Below are 26624 nucleotides of genomic sequence, written 5' to 3' on the forward strand. Positions count from 1 at the left end.
AGAAAGGTTAAGAAGTTGCAAGTTTGGGGGTTTATAAATGTTTGCAGGGGGGAAAACTTTAAGGGAGGGGGTAAGGTAGGAGGAAAATATTTAGAGAGGATTAGTTTTGTACGGCAAAGGCCAAGGATTTTGTTGTAAGGTACACCTGTCTTAAAACAAGCGGCCTTTTTCACACCAACAAGCTAGTCTGTGGTCTGTGCTGCATCCCTCTTTGGTCCAATAGGGCTTTGGGGGGGGGGGGAGCGGGGTGACCGACCATCGGGAGGCCTGCCCCTCCCGGGTTTTTTTTTTGGGCCGGGGCAGCCAGAGCACAATTTCTGCATGTTGGGCTCCCTTTGGCCTGGGGTGTATTTAGCCGGCCATCTTAGGTCACTGTTCACCATTTCGGTGGTAGGGACACAACGGCCGACCGGGTAACATAGTAGTGGGAGCATTTTTGTCCCTCCCGCCCTCCCTAATCTTTAATGGAGGCTTCAAGAAGGGACTGAGAGCAGAAGGCCATTAGGTTTTGAGGTAAGAATTTGGGTAGTTTTGTTGGGAACAGGTGCATTGGTGGGAAAGCATGTATTTTGGTTGTCGCTTGAAGCAGGTGCTGGTGTGGCTATCAATGGTCTTAATTGGGGCGTTTTTCCTGGGTACTAGTTGGTACGGCGGTTTACAGTTACAGTTTATTAGTCGGGAAGGTCACTCCGGGAGCATGTAGGAAGGGGAAGTAGCATAGGATGGGTACATAGATAGCTAGGTGAAGAAAAGTTAAGAAGTTGCAAGGGGTAAAACGTTTGGGGAGGGGGAGGGGGTAAGGTAGGAGGAAAATATTTGGTGAAGTTTAGTTTTGTACAGCACAGGCCAAGGATTTTGTTGTAAGGTGCACCTGTCTTCAATAAAGTGGCCTTTTTCACACCAACAAGCTGGTCTGTGGTCTGTGCTGCACCCCTCTTTGGCCCAAAGTGCGTATGTGTGACAGGCGGTCACAAGACGTCCAGCCAAAAAGGCATGCACGCTTTAAACAAAGCAATACCAGCCCACTCTCCTCCCTGCTGCTGTTACTTTGAAGCGCACCAGCCCCTGTCCTGACGCCCGTCTGGGGAAGGGGGATGAAGAATAAAAAGGTAATTAATTACCATGCCATTTTTCATCTATGGGGTTTTGGGGCGATTTTTAAGTCGGTCGACGCTTCTCCGCTCAAACGGAGGAACTCTACAGGCTCCTGGTTGTCTGACATTCAAAAACGGGTACAGGAAGTTCAGACACTCTTAATGTTGCTCACTAATGCTCCTTTTTAGTACAACAGGTGCTATTTGAAGAACTGCTGATTTGGCTCTCAAGCGTAAAGCTTTACTCTTTTTTATTCTGCCATATACGTTTTCATGCAAATATTCTGCACATATCGGGCCAGTTCACAAACGCATTTATGAGTAATGAAAGGAAGTAGTACCACAGGAGAAGTGCTTCACACACTCTAACGTGCCTTTGTGAATTAACCCCTCAGAACATCCAACTCCCTATTAGGAAACGCACAAACAGATCACAGGCCTTTCTATTTGCATTAATTATATATAAATATTCACTGAGTATTTTTATTTTGCACCCGTTTTAGATGTGTTGTGGCCAATTCACAATGGGTTGTATGAAAATGTAAAACAGAACTAATGGGGTACTACTTTACATAACCTAGAATGCCTTTGTGAATAGGCCAATGAATAATGTTTACGGAAATGTGAATTTGGACTGCTACAATATAGTTTGGGCATGAGTGGCTGCGGGTACTGCACATGGGCTGGAGAGCGGGCTTTGCGGTATAGAGCTTGAGGTGGGATCTGATGAGGTGTGCCCGCTAGGGCAACTTCTTATTTTCTGTGGTTAATGAGGGAGCTTTATTTGCTTGCTTGCATCTGGGCGAAAGCCACCTATGCGAATGCAAAAAGCAACTTCATAAACCACGCGATTTATGGGTCGATTGCACTGTTCCATTTCTCATAACACAATAAAACATTTGATTCTCAATTCAAGAATGAAACTAGAAAGTCATTTTGATAGCAGAAATTATTAAATATGCAGTTTTATAACACAATGATTTGAATTCAATATGAATGTTCAATCAAAATATATCTCCACACACAACGCCGACCTAATGAAATAAAAGATGCAAAAACAGTAAATATTTTAAGTTTTTTATTTTTCTTGTCATTCGATTTTTTTGTTTAGAAATGTGGCATTTTAAGGTGTGATACTTTACAGAGTAGCCTCTTTATCAAGCAGGTTTTGCTGCTCTGAACCTGTATATTTGTTGTACATTTCACAAATCTGTTAGTCTGTAAGATTTTCAGTCCTGGTTCTCAACCCGCATTCAATGATTTTACACATCAACCTGGTTTCTAGACATTGGTTTCTTGCTTGCTGCCGGCGATGGCAAGACCAACTTCAGCATGATATCAGCTACAAAGGCTGGGGCATAGGAGAGGGGAAGCCAGAAGAACTTGGCGTCCCACCCAGCGCCGTACCGCGTCCTGGGGTATCTTGCTTTCAAGGCGTGTTCCATGCACCAGGTAACTTTAGAAATGTCTCCATCGCACAAGGTGTTCATTGACAGCCTTTGAGCCTTCAAATCTGGGAAAATACAATGTAAAAGAGTCATAGTCAATGCAGATGTTTCAAGGAAACGAGTTCACATGTCTTCTTTAAGTTTCCCGCTTAATTCAGTGTCACTATAGTATCTACAACAACATAATACAAATATTGGTATAAAGCAAGGTATACATCAGGCCCCTCTGTTGTTTACAGTTGGAGAAAATCGCTTATAGTGTGGGCACAAGCAGAAAGCACATCACTGCTTAAAGAGGAATTAGCTGGACTACCCAAATACCCCATCGCGCAGCATTGGGATACTATACTAGCAGATTTGTGATGCATAGAGGGGGAGGAGGGAAACAGATCCTCATAAGTAGATGATACATGAGACATAGATACAGACCCCTGGCACACAACGCTCCCGGCTCAGAATAGATCAAGGACTAACACAGGACAATGAGCTGCACTCGGGAGGGATGTACATCGACGAAGGGGTGGTCCACTTTCATATCCTGTCAGATACTCCCTGCGGTAATGGAAAGGCGGACCTGATGCAGATGTGTCGGATGGGCATTACCTGTACCCTAAATACATTGACCCAGACGTGGCAATTAGATGATGGCTTTGTTTGTTTGTTTGATTATTATATAATTGCATCATATTCTGCTTCATCCTTTCTCTCCAACTGCATGTTCAGGTACAGATATTCATACGAAATACCATTCGGACACATGGATATAACAACAACATCACGGATGGCAAGATAAGTATCTTGCTATCCCAATGGATATAATAAATGCATCTTTCTTGGACTTTTAAACATGATGCAGTGTAAAGAGGGCACAATAGGCAGACATCTTCAAATCATATGAAATTGATATTGTGTTCAATTTGACATGTCTTAGCAGAGAAAATGACGCCAACTATCATGTTTGAAACAGCCAACTGACACCAGATGTTATATATGTACACTGTTATCTGTAAGTTTGAAACATGTCTTCTAAAAGCAAATAACAACAAAATGCAAATATATTTTAAAAATAATAATAATTAGATTAAAAAAAACAAGGTATACGTAAACATAAACCACAAATTTGTTTTGCTGAAGGAGTAAAGTGGAAACTGTAAATTGTCCTGGTGATAGATCATTATTCATTTTAATGACTAGCTCATACATATGTTATAAATAACCCTTGGAGGTGAACTCCGCTCCGCTCGCGGATTTTGCGGAGTTTCCTGCACTCTACGTTACACGGAGTTCCAAAAAACTCTGCCTCGCTCAGCGGAGTTTTTTTCCTCGCTCGCATTCACCAATATAATGTTGGCGAGTGCGAGCAAGGAAAATCCACTTCCCGGTGCCATTTTTCCTCGTTCGCAATCGCCAATATCAATTTGGCAAGCGCGACCATGGAAAATAAACCTCCCGGCGAGATTTCTCAAAGTGGGGGGGCAGGTTTCTCATTGCGAATGGTCGCGTATGCTTGCGACTGCTCGCGTTGCAAAACTGTACGTTCGCATTGAGAAAGCTGAGGCTCGAGTAAAAATCTACTTGAGCAGCAGAAAAGGTAAGCTTGCACTGTGCATGGTACTGTTTGCAATGATTGCATTGTCTGGACAAGCATCCCGCACTGTGCAATCAATGCAAACTGCATTTTTCTACTGTACTCTGCCGCTTGCGGAGCTCCGCGTAGTGCGGCAGAGGTTTTTTTTGCGCTTCGCGTAGTGCAACTCCGCAAACTCCACCCAGGGCAAGTTATAAATCTATACTTGTCTACTTATGGAAATTGACAATGTAGAAGAAGAATACCAAGAGAAATGAGTTGTGATACTTAAAAAGCTTTCTAATAGTCTAGAGGAAATTTAGGATATCATGGATACATGTATGATATAATTTGTGGCAGTTTGGAATGTTAAATGACTTAGCACATAAAACTATTTGGTTGAACATTATTTTGATTGATTGCTGCCTTCTATTTGAACTGATGATAACTTTAGCTTTGAATTTGCTTAAATGGCGCATGTTTAAATCAGACTTTGTATTTGTGTGGAATTAATAATAACTAATAGCTTACACGCGGTGTGCACTTCCCTTATGATTCAAAATGAACAATGCTGATATTCCCAAATAATTAAAAAGACTAAACTCATATTTTTTTTAAAAAGTCGTTCATTATTGAGACTTTTTAGACTACGTTTGCAATAAAGTGCTCCTGCACTTAACCATTATGGGCTACAATATCTAATCACACCCCAGTCTTACTGTAGATACAATAGTTTAAAAAGTCAAGATTCCAAAATAAAGTTTACATTCATAAAATATACATGCATTTGTAAGTGTTTATTGATAACCAAGGCCTGAAAGATAGGCACCTGATAGAAAATATATTTTCTTACTGTAGGAACAGAAAGATGATTTAAATAATTTATTTAAAGTAATTAAATATTTAAATCAAAATTAATATTACAGTGCTATATCATTTTTTATTTAGTTCCAGAATTTGAATAAAGATATAACATTAATTTACATTAATATTTAACATAAAAATATTACTCTTTTTTTAAAGTCTAAGAAAGATTTTTTACATTTAACTATACTCTACTATCAGAAGATTTCAGCCACCTATAAAAATGGTATCATTGGCAGGGTGTACCACCTCTTTCTTGAGGGGCAGCTGGATAATTAAAGCATTTGGGAAATCAATGGATGGACACAGTTGGTGAAACAACAGAAGATGAAATAGCTAACAATATTGCCTTAGGGCTCAAAATTCTTAATGTCTCTCGCCTTAAGGTTCTTAATTTTAAATTCATTCAGTTCTGTATTACACACCTAAAAGGTTATACACCTGGGGTTATATTCATAACCCCTAACGGTTTGGGTGCCCTACCTCAGCCGCTGCTACAACCGTATTTTCATCGTGCATAAATATTCCGGTGTATTATACTCTTGTATTCCAGGACATTATTCCTCTACGCCCATCAATGAAGTTGATATTGCTCAATTTCTCATCCGATATCCCGCCCAAGCATGTGGGCATTATATCTGTTGCTATTGTCATGGCAAGACTGTAGTATTAGATAACGGGTGGATTGTAACCTTCCCACTCATATTTTAAGAGCGGACTCTAGACTTCTAGATGTTTGTGAGCCTATCACACAAAATAGGCAGCCACTGAAAGGCATTAGGATATTTAGCAGCCTAGAAGGGGCACGTTTGGGTACACTTTTCTTTTACGCAATCAAGAGTGTACACTAAAATAAGCAAACATAATGCCATTGGAGGGTTAACTTGAAAAATCCTATTAGGTCTAGGCTATGTAACTTCAACAAAAGCCAAGATATAATGTTCTTTTAAAAATGTCCCTATTCACTTGACTCTCTCAATCAGCTGTCTAACTTCCTTTGTGCAAATGATGCATCTTGGCCAAAAAAACTGACAAGCAGAATTTCTGAGCAAATCTATGTTCATAGGCAATTTAAGAAAGGTAGTCAAGATAAATAGTCTTCAGCAGTACTGAAGCAAATGATATACATTTCAATCCTAACAGTCTTTTTATAACTCAAACTGGGACAGATTCTTCTCTGGCAATTGAGGAGCCTGAAATATATATTGCCTGCTTATATATTGTCAAAACTGTAGACAATGTGGCTTGAAGATGTGAATATGAACAAACATTTCTCTCTATCGTGCACTGCCTTACTGTGCCTAATGAGTAGTTTTAAAACAGCAGGAGTCAGGATTATTTTAAATGCATTCGTTACAAAGCGCAATGTGTTGCAAAAAAACGTTTAGTGCAACTATTTCATTTAATCTCTGATAACTGAAAAAGGCAATGAAATAAAGACATTTCCGAATTACTTGGTAATCAAGGCACTCCGTCAATCATTCATTATTTATAAACACAGCCCTTCACCCCTGTGGGTATCCGGGCGCTGAGGTCTCACTGGTCTTATTCGAAAAGCCGGGTCTTGAGTCCCCTTCTGAATTCACCAGGGAAGGTGCAGTGGCGTAACGAAACTTGAGGGGGCCCCCCTGCAAAGAATATGGAGGGGGCCCCCCATACTCCGGATTCAGTCAGGAGCCCTCAGGTCAAGGGCCTGCTGCGCGTGCAACAGTGGCGGCCGGTGGATCCCAAAAGTGGTGGCACGAAAAGCAGAGATCCAAGCCGAAGGAGCAAGTGAGTACAGCAAGTATACCAAAGTGAAAATGGAGTTCCCAGGGCTGTCCTTCCCAAGTCGGCCCCCCAACCACTCAAATCTCAGCTCCAAACAAATTCAGTCATTTGCCTCCAAAACATCAGCCCGTCGGTCCATGAAAGCAGACACGCCCTGCCACCAAACACTAGCTTTGCATTCTGAAAAACAACCCAGATTCCCTAAATCAAGAAGTCATCTGCTCTGTGAAAAAGTTCAACCACTGGCATGAACCACTGCAACACATGGATAGACTCTGCCCTGAACATCTATGTGTCAAAGTTGCATGTCATATGCACCAATGCCATGCCAAGAACCACCACCATCAAGCTGAAGCTAGCACGAGGGCTGTGCACCACCACGCAATCAGACAGGAACCACCACTATTATGCCAGGGCCCGCGTTCCACCCGGCCGGGGCACCACCATAACATGGATGAGCACATTGGGCCGACATGTACCACCACCATGGCAGGGCCAACACTATGTCATGTCATTCCATCTATCAAGTACACAATCATGGAACATCGCTGGTGTTGAAATGGGGCAGCTCTGCAGAATCTCACTAGCGGCCGCGACAAGCTCCCCTCTCTAGCCAGTGATAGCCCTTTCCACACAAAGGCATGTCGCAGGTACTATGGAAAAGAGAGAACAAGACATGAATGGCTTCCTTGCCTGTCTCTAACAGTCTACCCACTCCCATCACAGCCCCCTCACAGTACACAAGGTAACCCACATGTCGCCTGTACCCCTCCACAGGTCAAATGCATATCAACCATCCTGGAATGGCTACCCACCTAGAAAAGTAAGGAAGACATCACAGACAACAAAAACAGCTTGACCCATATGCGAGATGCAGGGTCTGCAATAGGCTATGGGGCACTGGCGCACAGCTCCCTGCAGGACAGCCGAGGTCACGACTTCAGAGCCCACCGCATTTACTCCCTGCCCCATGCCAATTCATGGTCTATGTAGTCCAAGCCCATCTACGCCCTGTAGTATTTCATTGTCTTCCATTCACCACTGTCCACCCACTGTATTTACACCCTGTATTTCATTCTCTCGTACACCGCTGCCCATCCACTGTATCCACACCCCGCAGCACCTCACTGACTCTCATCCACCACTGTCCACCCACTGTACCTACACCTCACTGTCTCATACACCGCCGTCCACCCACTGTATTTACACCCTGCACTTCATTGTCTCTCACACACCGCTGTCCAGCCACTGCATCTATACCCTGTATCCCATTGTCTCCCATACACTGCTGTCCACCCACTGCACCCACACCCTGCAGCACTCAATTGTCTCTCATACACCACTGTCCACCCACTGCACCCACACCCTGCATTTCATTGTCTCTCATACACAACTGTCCACTCGCTGCATCCACACCCTGCAGTGCCTCAATGTCTCTCATACACCACTGTCCACCCACTGCATTTACATCCCTTCGTATTTCAATGATTTCTTCATGTCTCTCTTTTCTCAGCCTCCACTAGCCATCTTGGAACAACAAAGTCACAATAAACTACAGCAAAAGAAACATACTTTGGCACAGTCAATAGCTCTGCAACCAACGTCAGACCTATTGGCTTTGCCAACGCTTATTAGATATGACATCCCACATGGATCCTCCCCTTCCGACCCACAATGTCCTTCCCTTCCCATGTGTGTCCCACTCTCTCCCATATGACTCCGGCGACAATTTGCTACACTCCAGGCCCATCCACTTCCCCGAATATATCTCTATCATTCTTGGCACACTGTTGCTGCTCTGTGGGCTCACTCCACGCCCCACTAGACTTTAACCACCAATCCATAACAGGCTCTCTATTGGATTCCTCAACAAAAAAAACATTACCAATTTGAACACCAAGAAATAGAATTCATAGGAAAACAAACAAAACAAAAAGTGCACAGCATGGGCGGAAACAGAGTACCCAAAATTCATTAAAAAAAGAGAAAATGTGCTGTGGAACCAGGGAACGACCCTCCCCAACTCCATAGCACTCCGGAGGCCCCCAAAATGTGAGCCTCTCAGCCAAGCTGGAGTCAGTGGCGTAGCACGAGCCCCACGCGCCCAGTCTTCATAATTCAACAAGCGTCCTGCTGGCTGGCGAAAGTTACAGATCTGTGCGGCCTAGCTGCTTTCAATCCATGCTGCTGCGCCCTGACTGCTGAGTGTTAGAGAGGTCGAAACTTAGCCACACATCATCCACTGCCAAAGCCTTACCTGTGAAGCGGAAGCAATTCCAGGGGCCTCCCAGGTCCGCTTTTATTTCATTTCAACTGTTGAATTCATCATCTTGGCCCTCGGCACGCGCAGCAAGAAGTGAAAGTCCCTGGTGGCCCCGCCCAGCTGGGGCCTGGGCATGCGCGTGTGCACCACCACTCCACTATTAATAACCAATTGGAGGCACGTCGGGACCAATACATAATGAAGATGCTGTGCGGCTGGCCGTGGCGTGCGCACCATTTAATTTATGATTGAACTTCAATCATGAATTAAATGATTCGTATGGCGTGCGCACACAGAGTCAGACATGAGGCTTGTTGGGTTGAGTGAGGGGCCCCTGTCTGGAGCGTGGGGGCCCGAGGCCCCCCCGCACTGCGGGGTCTGCGGGGGCCTGTGTTACGCCCCTGGGAAGGTGATGTACGTAGGTGATGGGGTAGATAATTCCAGGCCTTGGCAGCGAGGGAGGCAAAAGAATAACCTCCACTGTGGCTTCGGCGGATGCAGGGGTTATGTGCTAGGGCTAGGGAGGCGGAGCACAGATGTCTGGCGGGCTGGTGAAATTTCAGACGGTAGTTGATTTATACTGGTCCCTGGTCGTGTATGGTCCCATAGGTGTGTGTCAGGATCTTGAACTGACATCTCTTTTGTAGGGGAAGACAATAGAGGTTCATGAGGTGGCGAGTGATATAGGTTCATTTGGGGAAGGTGAGAATGAGTCTGACTGCTGGGTTCTATATTGTCTGGAGTCTTTTGAGGAGTTGAGAGGTGATACTGGTGAAGAGTGATTTTCTGTATTTCAGCCCGCCCGTTACGAGGCCCTAAGTGACGTTCTTTCTGGTGTTGACAGGGATTTATTGTCATGATCTAGCTAATGCGCCTGCCAAGAAGAAAGGAAACGGAGCGCACTAGCAGAACTACGAGTCCCAGAAGGCTCAGGGAGAGGAGGAGTCATTAAATGAAGGAAGCACGCACCAGGGAGGGAGTGTGCGTAATTCGTGTCAATCCCGAGACTTACGTTGGAAAGGCAAGGGAAGCTGCCCCAGCCGTGAGACTGTTTGTACTATCGGAAGGAACCGGAGCGAGGACCCGCTCATTCTGGACCCGAGGTTCTCTCGCCGTCAGGTAGGGAGAGAGGAGTCTAATACTCTGTCTCTCGAACTAACTAAACCGGCGGACTGTTTAAACTCCAAAGGGCGAAGCCGTGAAGTCAATGGACTCCGCGACCTTTCTCAACCCCGCCTCTTGAAGTAAAGAGGGCGGATAAAGTACGGCTGTAATTAAGTGTCTATAGCCGTAGAAGGCTGCCGGTGAGGTAGTAGGCTCGTGTTGCTTCCACACGCGTTGCGAAGTGCGGTTGTGGGAAAAAGACATCTGTTGGTCATTTCTGAGGAAGCGTGTTGATTCCCCTGAGAGAAGGAGCGCTACACCGTGTGATTGTAAAGGCGGCGGTTGTTACACCGTGGAAGCCACAGTACACTGCTTAGTGACTTCAATAGAGTACAACATAAACTGGTATTTACAAGAGACTACTCGAGAAGGGTTATTTTGAATGACAATTTCTTCTGATGAAGTAATCAGGAGTCACTAGGTGCAGGACCAGATCCGTTGAACTTGTAGTGGATCTGAGTGTTGATTATTCATTTTTGATTTGGCAGAGGATCTGCATTGAAGGTACTTATTTGCCTAGCGAGACCTAATGAGTGTAGCATTTGGGGGGAGTGAGAGTGCTAATATTGTCTGCTTGTGTCTTTCAGATCTTTTGTCCCTGCTGTCCCTTCCCGTCCTTTATCCCCTGCCTGATCTGTCTTGAACTCAGTGAATATCATGTTGAGTTCGGAACGATCTGGAAGTGGAACCCTTATAGCATCATCCGGACCCTGAGGAGCAAGAGGAGCATAACAGAATTACGCACCCAAGAATAGGTCGCTCCTCCCGGTCGGGTGGTGACTATAATGGCGACGAATGATGAGGTGATGTTAGCCTTAGAGGCCTTGCAACAGGAGTTAGCGTCATCTAGATTCGAAACTGCGGCCCTAAGAGAAAGAGTGGACAGAACCGCCCGTAATCCTTTTGATTTTAGCTCAGCAGCGTTGCACCCTATACAGGTCTCAGTAGCACCACCCATACCCTTAGCCACTCCAGAGAGATACACTGGTGATCCACACAAAGTCCAAGTGTTCCTTACACAAAATGCATTTCTCATGTCGCCCGTCTTCATTTCCCACTAACCATTCAAGGGTGGCTTTTGCTATTTCATACCTTAGTAGGGATGCTGCTAATTGGGCTGTCCCGTTAGTCCGCAATAACGACGTAGTACTATCAGACTGGGACGCGTTTAAAAAAGCGTTTGAGGGTGTGTTTGATAGAAGGACGACCTCCTTTAGCGCAGACAAGGAGTTGTTATCACTGCAACAGGGGAGGGGGAACTTAGTCACATACATCACCAACTTTAACAGATTGGTAGCTGAGGCAGCTTGGCCCGAGGAAAAACGCATGTTGTTGTTTTATCAGGGGCTAAACGGAGAGCTAAAGGACGTGATAGCCAGGATCGATCCCCAACCCCGCACTTGCGCGGATTTAGTTAACCTCTCCTTGCGTCTGGATGGCGTATTCAAGACAGAGGTACTGATAGTGGACTTAAAAAGGAGACTACACCTAGTGATGCGGGAAACGAGCCTATGGAACTAGGGGCGGTAAGGGCTCCGTTATCTCGCACTGAAAGGGAGAACAGGCGCACACAGGGTCTGTGCATGTACTGTGGGAAGAGGAGCCACTACGTGCATGATTGTCCTTCCAAGCCTAAGACACAGAACCCTCCCTTTCGGCCACAAAGAGCAGCAGTGTCCAGTCTAGGAGCAGAAGGGGGAATATCCGAGAGCCCAAGTTTTAGCAAAAAACCAGGGATGAAGATACCCTCACTTGCTTCTGACCTCCCTTCAGCCACCGAAGCCCATATAGTGTTGCAAGGGAGCATGGTAGTGGGTTCACGGGTTCACGAGGTTCGGGCTATGTTGGATTCAGGAGCAACAGACAATTTCATAGATAGCGGCTTAGTCAAGATGCTGTCAGTAGGGGTCGTAGTCAGGGAGGTACCTGAGGAGGTGGTGGCGGTAGATGGAAAGCCGCTGAAATCTGGCCTGATTACCTCACAAACTGAGGTTTTGAGGTTGACACTGCCGGGAGAAGGGAAGCATCATGAGGAAGACATAGTGCTCAACATCATAGACGCTCCACAGTACGAATTAATCTTGGGTATGCCTTGGTTTTGTAAACATAATCCTGAAGTAAACTGGGCAGATAGAGTGGTAAAGTTTACATCGAGCTTTGCAAGGTACATTGCTTGAGAGGAGGAGAGTCCATAGCCACGGCGTTGGCTGCATCCTGGTGTGTGGCAACGGTGGTAGAACAAGAGGTACAACTTCCCGACGAATACCAGAGATTTGTGGAAGTGTTTAGTAAGACAACGGCTGAGGCCCTTCCCCCACATAGGAGGTATGACTGTAGAATAGACTTGATTGACGACAGTGTGCTTCCGTCTTGACGAGTTTATGCCTTGTCCGAGCCAGAAACAAGGCACCTCAGAGCGTATTTAGACGAATATATCAAGTTGGGGTTTATTCGTCCTTCCAGGTCTCCGGCGGCCTCCCCTTTGTTTTTTATATCAAAAGCAAACGGGGATCTGAGGGCTTGCTCAGAGTCGCAGAGTGTGAACCCGTGAATCGAGTAGGCACCGGAGCGAGAATTGTCGAGTCCATGGACATTTTAGGACTCAAGACCCCGCCGAGCCGTGAATTGAACCCTGGTCCCGGGCTGACCTCTGCTTCCAGGTCTGCCTCCTCTAACCAGTGAGCCACACTTCTCCCGCTGCCACTCATTAATGTGTTGTTAGACCAGGTACGCGAAGGTGTGATCTACACTAGATTAGACCTAAGAGGAGCATACCACTTGGTGAGAGTAAGACACAGAGACGAGTGGAAAACCGCATTAAGACCAGGTATGGGTTATACGAGTATCTGGTAATCCCGTTCAGGCTGTGCAATGCCCCGGCGGCATTCCAGTACTTTCTGAACGAGGTGTTGGCTGAGCTGGTAGATGTCTCAGTTATCGTGTATCTGGATGATATACTGATTTACTCCAGCAGGACACAGGATCACTATCGACATGTGTGTGAGGTGTTAGAAAGGCGCCAACAACAGGCCCTCTTTTGCAAGTTAAGCAAGTGTGAGTTCGGAGTAACGGAGGTAGAGTTCCTGGGGGTAAACCTAAGTCCTGCAGGGTTATGTATGACTGGGCGCAAGGTAAGAGCTGTGTTAGACTGGCCTAATCCTAAGAATGTTCGTGAGGTACAGAGTTTCCTGGGGTTGCAAACTTTTACAGAAGGTTTATCAGTGGGTTCTCATTAAAGGCAAGTCCCATCACAAGATTGCTGAGGAAAGGAGCTGTGTTCCATTGGGACATGGAGGCAGAGAGAGCTTTTGGAGTATTGAAGAAAGCTTTCACGTCGGCTCCGATTCTTAGACACCCAAACTTGGAGGCTCTGTTCATAGTGGAGGCTGACGCATCCGACACAGCCATCGGGCGGTTCTTTCCCAAAGGGACAAGGACACGGGTCGGCTACACCCGGTGGCATACCTGTCTAAGAAGTTGGACTCAGCAGAGAGTAATTACACCATAGCAGAGAAGGAACTCCTTTCCTTCAAATAGGCCTTCCAAGAATGGAGACCTTACCTGCTGGGAGCCCGTCATCAAGTCACGGTGTACACCGATCACCGGAATCTGCAGTACATGCAATCAGCCAGACACCTCACCCAGAGGCAGATGAGGTGTTGATGTTTGATGTTTGGGGGTTTTTATATAGCGCACGAACACTCCAGGAAGCATCTTGGCACTGTGACTTCATTGCTAATAGATTGTCAGGTGGTTTTAACTGAGCTTTAGGTGTCATTTAGACAAAGGTTTTGCACTTTGATCCGGCCAATCCATAGATCCAAGTTTTTAGTAATTTTTTAAAGCTTTTTTCTGATGAGGTTGCTCGGAGGTGAGCCGGAAGTATATTCCAGGCTTTAGCGCCTAGGACTGCCAGTGATTTTCCGCCCTTGGTGGCCAGTCTAAACTTAGGGATGGACATTAAGTTGGCCGTAGCTGACCTGAGTTCTCTGTTCGGATGGTATCTGTGAAATATGGGCCGCGCTTATGAAAGCCTCTAAATGTAATCAGGAGGATTTTGAATAATATACGTTTCTGGATGGGGAGCCAATGCAACATGTCCAAGGCGGCTGATGCTGATGACCTTCTAGGCCATCTCAAAACCAGCCGGGCCGCCGTATTTTGAACCATCTGTAGTTTATGCAGGGTAGATTTTGCCACCCCTGCATACAGACTGTTACAGTAGTCAATTCTCGATGTAATAAGAGCAATTGCTACTGTGCGACGGGCAGGCAAAGGCAGGTAGTCAAAGAATTTACGAAGGCCTTTGATGATGTTAAAACAAACGGCAGCAACTTCCTTCGTTTGTTGTTTGAAGGATAGCATGTCGTCGAATTTTATGCCTAGGTTTCGTGTTGCACTGATGGTGTTTGGGGGGGCTTCCGCATCCGACGGCCAACAAGTGTGTGGGGAGAAGATATTGTTTTTTCCGAATGGAAGGATCTCTGTTTTGGCAGAGTTGCATTTAAGATGGTTATCATGCATCCAATTGAAAGTCGCAGTCAGACACTCTTTCAGGACCTGTTCGGCCCTATCTGTATCATCATCCAGAACTAGGACCAGTTGGGTGTCGTCTGCGTATGCAACTGTGCTTACATTACGGGAGGCAATTAGATTAATCAGGGGTGCCACTCTTTTCTTTGCGGAATATGACTTCCACATCACATACCGTCCAGGAGTGGACAATCGCAAGGCAGACGCCTTGTCACGACAGGAAAGCACCGATAATCAGGAAAGACATGCTCCTATGTCAATCATTCCTAAGGAAAAGGTAATCTGTATAGCGAGAGCGGAGGAGTTCCTCACAGAGATACGTCAGAATCGTTCTCATGAACAATGGGAAAAATGGGAAAAAGGCGAAGAAGGAAGGATAATAAGGGAAGGTCTACCATTCTATAAGGACAAGTTGTATCTGCCTACCCAGGTGCTACAAAAGAAGGCTTTTCAATGGTGTCACCAGTCTCCATTAGCAGGACATCCGGGAATATCAAAAACTACGGAGCTGCTGCAAAGACACTTCTGGTGGGAATCCATGACTGCTAAGGCCAAGAAATGGATATCAGAATGCGAGAAGTGTGCCAGAGGAAGATCGGATCACAGAAAGGCCAGAGGAAAACTCAGGCCGCTTCCCATGCCGTCTTATCCTTGGCACACCATCAGTCTGGACTTCATCACCGGGTTGCCCTCCGAAACGGGCAAATCTGCGGTGTTGGTAGTGGTGGACAGCCTGACAAAAATGGGGCACTTCATGCCTTGTAGGAATTTACCAACGGCAGGACAGACAGCGCAGTTGATCTTGAGTGAGGTTGTCCGTCTTCATGGCTTGCCAGCGGTTATAGTGTCGGACCGGGGACCTCAGTTCGTGGCTAGCTTCTGGAGGACATGGTGTAAGGCATTACAAATCGAGGCAGCTGTTTCCACATCGTTCCATCCTCCGACTGACGGGCAAACAGAGCCTCTTAATCAGACTCTAAAGAAGTATTTGAGGTGCTACTCGGAGTCGTGGGTCTCAATGTTGTGGTTGGCCGAGCTATCGTACAACAACGCGGTACACTGCTCCATAGGAGTCTCGCCCTTCATGGCAAATTTCGGGTATGTCGCCAAGATCCTTCCAGTGGAGGTCCCGGCAGAAGTGGGCAATCAACCCCCGGTCCAAGCCCGCATGAAGACTCTGTTAGCCTTACATCGGAAACTGGCTGGACACCTCCGGAAGGCAAAGATGGTGTATAAGACATGGGCGGATCATCGGAGGGTGGATGGACCCGAATACAAGGTGGGGGACAGAGTGTGGTTGTCCACCAAGAACATTCGTTTCAAACTCAGGAGTGTTTTTCATCCTAGGTTCATTGGCCCGTAGGAGGTGGTGAGGAGAGTGAACCCCGTGGCTTACAAGCTTCGTCTGCCAGGTAGCCTCAGGATACACCCTGTGTTCCCCTGTGGTTTGTTGAAACCGGAAGGAGGAGAGCCCCTCCCCCCATAGTCACGGCAGATGGAGTGGAGTACGAGGTGCGGAGGATTCGAGACTCCCAGTATCGCAGAGGTCGGTTGTGGTTCCTGGTGTCCTGGAAGGGATATTCGGAGGAGGAAGATTCCTGGGAACCATGCAGCGAAGTGCATGCCCCCAGGGCGGTTCGTTCCTTCTACGTGAAGCATCCGGGTTAGCCGGGTTCTAGAAGGCGCTGGGACAGGGGGCGTACTGTCATGATCTAGCTAATGCGCCTGCCAAGAAGAAAGGAAACGGAGTGCACTAGCAGAACTACGAGTTCCAGAAGGCTCAGGGAGAGGAGGAGTCATTAAATGAAGGAAGCGCGCACCAGGGCGTGTGCGTATTTCGTTTCAATCCCGAGACTTAGGTTGGAAAGGCAAGGGAAGCTACCCCAGCCGTGAGACTGTTTGTACCATCTGAAGGAACCAGAGCGAGGATCCGCTCATTCTGGACCCGAGGTTCTCTCGCTGTCAGGTAGGGAGAGAGGAGTCTAATACTCTGTCTCTCGAACTAACTAAACCGGTGGACTGTTTAAACTCCAAAGGGCGAAGCCGTGAAGTCAACGGACTCCGCGACCTTTCTCAACCCCGCCTCTTGAAGTAAAGAGGGCGGATAAAGTACGGCTGTAATTAACAGCCTTATTCATGAAGGCTAAATCGGCTCGCAAAGGGCCGGATTCTGAGAATCCGGCCCTTTGCGAGTGCGATTTTTGCTTTTGGGATTCAGCATCCCAAAAGCAAAAATCGCTAATTGCGATGTCGCAAATGTGCGAGGAAATGACATTTAAGGAATCTCTATTTGAGATTCCTTAAATGCTATTCAACATCCTATTTCAATTTGCGATTTCGCTATTTCTAGGCGCAATTTACCGCGAGGTCAGACCTCGTGGTAAATTGCGAAAACTCAGAAAAATGCATTTAAATGCATTTTTCTGAGTTGCATGTTACACACACACATGTCCTTTGGACATGTGTGTGTGCAACACCTGTGTCACAGATCATTTGAGGCGTGCTACAGGGTGTCCTGTGGACACCCCTGGCACCCTTCAAATCGCAATCTTATTTGCGATTAGCTAATTGCTAATCGCAAATAAGGAATACTCCCCATTCATTCCTATGGGCCTTTTGGCCCATAGGAATGAATGGCGAGTTATTCCTTATTTGCGATTAGCAATTTTCTAATCGCAAATAAGGAATCAGTAGGAATCGCATTTTATTATGCGATTCCTACATGATTACCGTTTTGCGAGTCCTTAATAGCGAATCGCTATGATTCGCTATTAGGGGCTCGCAAAACGGCCCCTTCATGAATAAGGCTGTAAGTGTCTATAGCCGTAGAAGGCTGCTGGTGAGGTAGAAGACTCGTGTTGCTTCCACACGCGTTGTGAAGTGCGGTTGTGGGAAAAAGACATGTTAGTCATTTCTGAGGAAGCGTGTTGATTCCCCTGAGAGGAGGAGCGCTACACTGTGTGATTGTAAAGGCGGCGGTTGTTACACCGTGGAAGCCACAGTACACTGTTTAGTGACTTGAATAGAGTACAACATAAACTGGTATTTACAAGAGACTACTCGAGAAGGGTTATTTTGAATGACAATTTCTTCTGATGAAGTAATCAGGAGTCACTAGGTGCAGGAACAGATCCGTTGAACTTGTAGTGGATCTGAGTGTTGATTATTCATTTTTGATTTGGCAGAGGATCTGCATTGAAGGTACTTATTTGCCTAGCGAGACCTAATGAGTGTAGCATTTGGGGGGGAGTGAGAGTGCTAATATTGTCTGCTTGTGTCTTTCAGATCTTTTGTCCCTGCTGTCCCTTCCCGTCCTTTATCCCCTGCCAGATCTGTCTTGAACTCAGTGAATATCATGTTGAGTTCGGAACGATCTGGAAGTGGAACCCTTATAGCATGATCCGGACCCTGAGGAGCAAGAGGAGCATAATATTCATCTGAAGATTTTTCAGACCATGTGGATTGTGTAGAAACAACATTGATTTAGTGCTGCATGGTGAGATTGCTGCTGACGATGATGTCAAGATTGCGGGCGTGGTCTGTTGCTGTGGGTCTGAACTTGAGGGCCACCAGGTGTCGCCCCACGGGGAGGTGTTCTTCCTGAAGATCATCATTTCTGTCTTGTCTGTTTTGAGCTTCAGGCAGTTGGTCCTCATCCAGTTGGTGACTCTGGTCATGGTGTTCTGGAAGTTTGTTTTAATGGTTAAGGGGTCTTCAGTGAGTCAGAGGATGAGTTGAGGATGAGTTGGGTGTCGTCTGCATAGGATATGATGCTGAGTCTTTGGGTTCTGATGATGTCAGTGAGGGGTGTAATGTAGGTGTTGAACAGGGTGGAGCTGAGGAACTATCCTTGGGGTATACTGCAGATGATACATTTGAGTTTTGAGGTAAAGGGTGGTAGATTGGGTTCCTTGAGTTTGTCCTGTGAGGAAGGATGTGATCTATCTGAGGGCATCCCCCTCAACACCGATGCGTTGAGTTTTTTAAGGAGGGTGTGGTAGCATACAGTGTTGAATGCCGCTGAGAGGTGAAGGAGGATCAGAGCTGCTGGTCCATCCCGGTCAAGGAAGGATTTGATGTCATTAGTGGTGGTGATCAGGGCGGCCTCTGTGCTGTAGTCAGCAGTGAAGCCAGATTGGGAGGCTTCGAGTAGGTTGGTCTTTTCTAGGTGTTCAGTGAGCTGGTGGTTGTTCACCTTTCTTGAGGACTTTGGTGGGGAAAGGGAGCAGCGAGATGGGGTAGTAATTTATACGTTTTATGGGGTTGGCAGAGGGTTTCTTCAGGAGGGTCAGACTTCTGTGTGTTTTCATCTGTTGGGGAAGGCAGTAGTGGTGATGAAAGTGTTGAGGATGTTCGTGAGTTTTGCACTGATTTCTTTAAGTTCCAAAGTTGAAGAGATGGTGGGGGGCATGGATCCATGGGGGTTCCACAATGGATGGAGGATATGATGTCTGTGGTGATCTGCATGGTGAGTGAATTCCATGAGGTGATCGAGTGGCTGGCATCCGTAGGTGGGTGGAGGTTGTTTAGGTCGAAGTTGGTGAGTTGAGGACCAAAGTGGCTGTAGATGGTGGCTATCCTGATGTGGAAGTAGTCTGACAAGGTGTCGCAGAGTTCTTGGGAAGGGTGGATTGTATTCTTGGTGGCTGACGGACAGAAGAACTCTCTGATTATGTTGAAAAGTTCATTAGTGTAGTTAGCACCCAGTTTGATGTGGTCTGTGAGGGCATCACATTTAGTGTCCTTCATTCGTTGGTGTTTTTTTTTTTAGACTGATTTGAAGGCGGCCCAGTCAGTGGGGTCTTTGGTGGTACGCCATAGTTTTTCTACTTGTTTGCAGTTGCGTTTGATGGTTCTGAGTCCTGTTGTGTACCAGCTGGTTTGTCCCGAGGCTCTACTGGTTCTGACTGGCTTCATGAGGGCGACTCTGTTTGTGCATTTGGTGATCCAGTCAGATAAATTCTTAAGGCTTTCTTGTTTAAGTAAGAGATAGTAGAAAGATGCCAGCAGATTTGAAAACATAATGGAAGTTACTAGACAGTATTCCAATTTAATTCAACCAGATTTGACAAGAGAAAAATCTTTTGAACTTTTATGACCAGTTTTTATGTCTGGCTACAGATAGCGTTTTTGGGATAACTCCATTATGGCACTGTTTTCCTTGTGCTGTCTTCATCAGGCATTTCTTTGAGAAACTATTAAGTGGTAGATCAACCAGAGGAATTTCATAAATTTCTACTTTTTACACATGACTATTTAAGAAAGCATAAAGTGGCCCTCATGCATTCCAGCTCCTTCGACCAATGCCTCATCTAAAAAGCAGGCCTGTCACTATCATGAGAGGATTTCCCTTGTCTTTACAGTTATTGTGAGGCTGGCACTTGTTGCTCCTCCAGCATAGCATAAGCGTACATTCAATTCTCACCTAAGATGGCTGCTGCATCACGCCTGACTCAACGGCTGTCTTTTCTATGGGGTTTCTGTGATTAGCAGGTGTGGCTGATTTCCTGGTACACCCGTCCTCATGTAACATTTTCTAATTATTTGTAATCCTTGACTGGCATACGATTTGTAGCTCTTTGCATTTTTATAACCCTCTCACAATGTTTGTCTGAGGTCTAAGACTTTATGGTTGTTGTAATTTGAATGCTTTCATTCATGTGTTCACTTATTAACCATCTAGGTTTTCAACCATTCACTCATCCATCAAAGCACACACTCACTTACTCATTAATTATCCATACACTAACTCATCTAAGCGCTCACTCATCCCTCAACAATTGATTTATTCTCACAATTAACCAACCAACCACATAACCATCCATACAAATGCACCAATCAATGAACATCTACTTTCATAAATAGAATAAAGCCAGACCTATGCACTTTTGCAGTGTTTGTTTCTTTCTGTGAAATTATTGCACATACCGCTGGCCCTCCATCCTGATCTACTGGACCACATGTATCAAAATATCATTTTGCGAATACCAAATAGCAATTTTTACCAAATCTCTATTTGTAATCGCAAAATGCAATGTATGTAAGGAATCACTAAAGATATAGCAATTTCTTAAGATTACCAAATAGTGATTCGGTAAATAGGTAATCGCTATTAGGTAATACGACTCCATTCTTTCCTATGGGCCACAAGGCACATAGGTGTGAATGGTTTAGAATTAGCTAATTTGCGATAACTCATTGGTAATCATAAATTAGGTTATGCAAAACCAAGGGTGCCTGGGGGCCTAAGGCCACCCTGAAGCACCCCAAACAAATGTGCACATGTAAAGCCCTAGGAGCATGTGTGCGCTACATGGCACTTTGAAAAATGCATTTTGTTAGCATTTTCTAAAATGGCACATGTTTACCATTGACTTGGAGTTGATGGTAATAGCATTTCCTAAATGCAAAGTTAGCATTTAGAAAATGCTTGGTGCATGTGCTCAGAGATTCACAAATTGTGATTCCCTATTTGTAGATGCAATTTCAGGTAATCGCAAAAAAAATTGATTACCTAAAATGCACTTCCAAAGCCTTTCATACATCTTTGAATGCTATTTTGCATTCTCAAACAGGCGAATATAGCAAATCGAGCTTTCGCGATTGCAAAATATAATGATACATATGGCCCACTATCTTTTGGAGCGGTACCAGAAAATCAATGTTTGCCTCTGGGATGGTAATGTTTGATAAATAAAAAGAGACCCAAAAAGATCGGTAGAAATGGGAGAATAAAAGTAGTAGCGGTCGGTGGTGGGAGTAGCTGCCGGGCGGTGACGTGGGGAGGGGGAGGGGCAGGGCGGGGGGTAGTAATCAATGGATTACAGAGGATTACAGGTAAGTAAACAAATAAATAAATAAAACGAATTTCGTTGCGCGCACTGCATCCCCAAATGCGATGCAGTGCACGCACCGACATTTGTTTTATTTATTTATATGTTTACTTACCTGTAATCCTCCGTAATCCATAGATTACTACCATCCACCCTGCCCCTCCCCCTCCCCATGTCACCGCCCGGCAGCTACTCCAACCACCGACCGCTACTGAATAAAAGCAAAAACTCGTAATTGCAGTTCAAAAGGAAAATATTAAGATAGCTGTAAAATTGTCAATAGAAAGACATTGAAAGTGTGTTTGCCTATTTCCCATTCACAATGTATCAGGATCCAGCTCATGCATTGGACAGACTCTGTATTAAACACATACATCCCACTATCACCTCTGTGATAAAGGCATTCAAAGCCTGTTATGGTCAAGTCTATAGGATGACTTCCAATGGGAAAAGGGGTAAATGAGAGAGAAGAGATAGATACTACTGCTGCTGGCAACTCCTCAGTGGATCTTGGTGCCAGGATGCCGATGAGCTGCTGTGGTTTGGCGATCTGAGGGAATGCCGGAAGCATGGCAGACATTAGGTGAGCGCATTTTGAAGTCTAACCATACAAGTACAAATTGCATACCAAAAGACATATCCACATTCACAGACTGCATTCCCACCAACAGGAAAAACACAACTGTGACTAGCCCCCGAGCTACCTTGATACAGTTGAGGGACACAAGACAAGAAAGTAGGGACTCGCTGCTGAGACAAAAGACACTGTTGACCCTGATGGAAAGTAGTGAAGTGGTGAAGCTTCTTCTACAGGGCCTAGAGGACGAAAGTGGGAGCGAGGAAAAAATTCAAATGCAGGGTTGTAAATCAGTGGTGGAACGGCACAGAGTGAAAGTAACCCACCAATAGCTGTTGCCAGACAAGAATACTCTAGGAACTGGGCCTCCGATCCTGTCTCTACTCCAGCCGCCACAGAAGAGCTCTCATACCTAGAGTGCTCTTCCTATCTTGCCCTGGAAGCAGCTGCGGCTCCTCCGCTAAGGCAGAGGAGTGTCGCTCCACTGCTCTCTGAGCATTTTAAAAAGGAATAATAAAATGATAATAACGCAATGTTATTATAATTTTTTTTTTCTGTTCCTGCTTAGGTGCTGGGCGGGACTGGCCAGAGTGGGGGCCAGGGGGAGGAATGGTGAGCACATTCTAAGTATTCATGACGGTTTGGGCTGGCCAGTCATGCGCACTTTGCATGTTTTCCACCGGCTGTATTGCACAGCCTGGGTGGAGAACAATCACAGGCTCATATTACCTATCTGAGCGCCGAACCACAGCGCTCAGACCAATCACGATGCTGCTGTCATGCCGGTGACAGCAGCGTTGTCATTGGCTGGGGAAGCCTGTGTGCTTCCTGCGTGAGGAATGGAAGGGGCGGACCGCTTGCAGGTAAGATTTTTGTTTATCACCCCTGCAACACCCATTAAGCAGCTGCTGGCACTGCCTGGAAGTGTTTTCATCTGCTGATCTTTGGCCACCAAATACCATCTTGTGGACTGGAACCTCCGTTCAGCCATATTCTCTTCATAATTGGTGAAACGTGTCTCCTGGAAGAAACCGCACACTCCTTATGATACTGGCACATTGGAGGTTAATATTTCAGATAAATCAAAATACATCTAAATGATCATGCTAATTTGATGATAATCACAATATTTTGCTTTTGGGACATTTCTGTGAATCCAACTACCATATTACAAATGTAAATGTAAATGTACATGTATTCATATACCGCAAATCGCCCACATCGCAGGCATCTATGCGCTTGCTTAGGGAACCCGTCCTGGTATTCCCCTGTGAGATACCCCGGCAGGGTATCCACAAGGTGAAAGCCAGGCATCCCGCCACGAGGGGCCGTTGTGGAGATTAAGCAAGCTATTGCCCAGAGTCGCAGAGTGTGAACCCGTGAGTCGAGTAGGCACCGGAGCGAGAATTATCGAGTCCGTGGAGTCCGTCGGGGCGGGGAATTGAACCCTGGTCCAGGGCCGATCTCAGCTTCCGGGTCTGCCGCCTCTAACCCCTGAGCCACACTTCTCCACGTCATGACAAGTCATGACATTGCATTTAATGACCCCACAATCACAGTGAGAACATTTAAAATATATGAACATAAAAAGACCGTGGCTTTGCATGATTAATGAACATTGCTCATAATTTACTCATCTTCAAGAATAGAGGAATTAATTATATCAATGCAGATCTTGCCATAATTCACTCATATTTTGTACATACTTTTACAAATGCTCAATTCCTTTCTTTGACAAATCTGAATCTTGGTTTAATAGACTCACTTGTAATAATAATACAAATATTCTACAAGCCTCAGAATTGAGATTTATTAGCACATGCTGGCATTTGACGCTCACCAAGATGCACACATTACAATCTTTTGTTTCAATAAATAAATGCACTGAAACGACTTTAATCAAAATAGTCAAACTGTTGTATCCTAAGGGTTATTTTCCGAAATTTCGATCTTAAGATTACCTTAAAATTGTCTGAAAAAATAGTAAGTTGTTCTGCGCAAATATGTATGTCAAAACCTTGAATCACTCAAAATTTCAGTCCATTTGGGTTTTGAATGGCCCACCCTGTTTGACCGATGGCCCAGAGCTGCCTCCATTTGTTTCTGGTTCATGGGAACCATTGAAAACGCAGAGAAGTATCCATAACATGTTTTGCACATGTTTGCGGACCCAGTGACCTGATTTATTGCACTGTGAGGAAGGCCAGCTCTTTGCATGGCAGTACAACATTTCCTTTCTCACTTCTAATATGCCTATAAAGTGGGAGAACTTTACAAGCACAGTGGACTATTTTGCTTCTAGGTGAATATAATTTAGATACAATTCTATATCAATTATTTCTGTGACGCAAAAGGTACATGTTCTAGGTCTCCCACTTCATAGACATAATAGACAATTAAGTGCATTATGCACCATCCCATTAAAGGAATCTTATTCTGTCTACTCTGCCTATTAACTAGGACGCCTGGCACTGGGCCTCCCAGATCATAAACATAAAGCCCTGACTCCTATGACTATCAAAAGGCAGGGTTGGGACACATGCCCCCTCTTCATAAGAGTGGCTGTCGTTGGAGGGCTCTAGAACACTGATGTAAAAAAAAGAAACTTGAAAGGCGAATGATAAAAGGGCGTAAGATTGTCATACTTACACTGGTCAAAGTATTTATCTCCATAGGCACATCTTACTTCTGGAGTGAGCCGTTCCCAAAGGCGTATCAGATCTTTCTCAATAAGCTCCAAGCTGGTTACTCCAGTCTTGAAGAATCCCGGCTCAATAATACTGACTTTCACTCCAAAATGTTGCATGTCTCTCCTTAAAAATAAAGCACAGGCAACTATGAAACTCGCATGACTTATTACATATTATATTTGTAATAATCTTATGCAAGGTGTGGTATGTGAAACATCTTATGCAAAAAGAAATGATGAATTTAGGAGAAATGCTTTGCAAGATTTAGTAATATTAACTTTGCAAAAAATAATTTCTACAAATTAAATCCTAACAAAAATACAAACATATTCAATGAACTTTTGGATCAAATGATTGGTCACTCATTTCAACGATTTATGAAGTCAACAACAGGTGAGATTTTCTATACATGGCAATGATGACTCAGAGGTGTGAACTATGTCCAGAGTTCTGAGATCCTTGCACTTAGCTGCATTATGGGAAATACCTGTTAATGTTGTAGTATGGGGTTTTACTATGGTATGTGATTTGTACATGTCACTGTTGACCAGGCAAGCAGGTTACTGGCACTAGATTACTCTGAAACAGGCTGATCCACGGGAGAAAAGAACACAAGGGGAGGAGATAACCATGCTTTTAGCTTTCACTTGAAATGTTGAAAGCCGCTTGTGAGGTTAACATGGAGTGGGAGGAAATTCCATTTTTTTGGAGCGTGGTACGAAAAGACGCAGCTTCCACACACCACAATAAATGAATGGCAGAATAGTTCAGCATTCGTTGAATGAAGCAGCCTGTTAAGCGGGTGTGGATGAATCTTGTTCTGAAGATATTTAAGGTCTAAGCCAGTTAAAGCTCTTTGAGTCAAGCAGACCATTTTGAAGGTAGCTCTCCTTGATGTAGGAATCCAGTGCAAATTCCAGAAAAATTGGCATATGTGGACATGTTGAGGTAGATAATGAGTGAATCGGTGATGGGTTTGCACAAATCCAGTGAAAGGATTCTAAATATCTTCCTAATCATTTTCTGGATGACAAAGCAGATGGGCATATTTTTTGTCATCCTTTTTGAGCCATAGACAATACATTAGTGAGTATGAAGCCTAGATTTATTTCCGACTGAACCTGAGTGGGGGTTGCACCGAGCACCGTTGCCTACCATTCATTAGACAATAGGTGGGCTTGTATAACTATGAGAAATACTTCCGTTTTATCTGAGTAAAGGTTTATGACGTTCCAGTGCATCCAAAAAGAAACAGCACAAATACCTGCTTGGAAATTGGTTTTGGTGATAAAGGGGTTATCCTAGATAGTGAAAATTTGAGTGTAGTCATCTTAAAATAAGCTGCAAAAGCCAAAAGAACACACTAATTTAGCTAGCGACAGCAAATATACATTAAACAGCCTGCGACTCAGTGATGAGCCAAGAAAGTCTCCCTTTTTAGGCAAGTAGCTGCAGTGTTGTAGGAGGAAGTGCTTACAACGTGGGTTCTATCTGCTAGGAGGGAAGCTAGTCATTTCAGAGTATTTTGGCAGACACTGTTTTGAAAGATTCTTTCCAGAAGAACAAGACGAGACACAGTACGTACAATACACTGTACACAGTTGCAGAAGGACCAAGGATGCTAAGCCCACTAGTCTGTAATCATTCTGAGATTGTCCATGGCAGCATTAGGAGCAGAATCCTTGCAGAATCCTTGCTGGCATGGAAACTGGGTTAAGAGATGTCAAGAATATAATTAGTTTCCTAGAAATTGGTGAGTTGTTTATTAATAATTTTTTCTAGAACTTTGGCAGGTAGAAATGTGGGATAGGGTGGTAGTTA

General features: G+C 45.0%; 1 protein-coding gene across 1 annotated transcript in view; it reads right to left on the reverse strand.

The window, feature by feature from the left end:
- Window positions 1-2334: 2334 nt before the first annotated feature.
- Window positions 2335-26624, reverse strand: part of LOC147731512 (retinol dehydrogenase 7-like) — a 251079-nt gene continuing 226789 nt past the window's right edge. The window contains exons 5-6 of the mRNA XM_086956557.1: window positions 24763-24926; window positions 2335-2607 (exon numbers count right to left, since the gene is read on the reverse strand). Of these exons, the coding sequence (XP_086812683.1) occupies window positions 2357-2607; window positions 24763-24926 (415 nt within the window). The 3' untranslated portion in view covers window positions 2335-2356. The remainder of the gene's footprint in view (window positions 2608-24762; window positions 24927-26624) is intronic.

Source organism: Lissotriton vulgaris, chromosome 2_1, assembly GCF_964263255.1.
Source record: "Lissotriton vulgaris chromosome 2_1, aLisVul1.2, whole genome shotgun sequence".
In the NCBI taxonomy this organism is placed as follows: Eukaryota; Metazoa; Chordata; class Amphibia; order Caudata; family Salamandridae; genus Lissotriton; species Lissotriton vulgaris.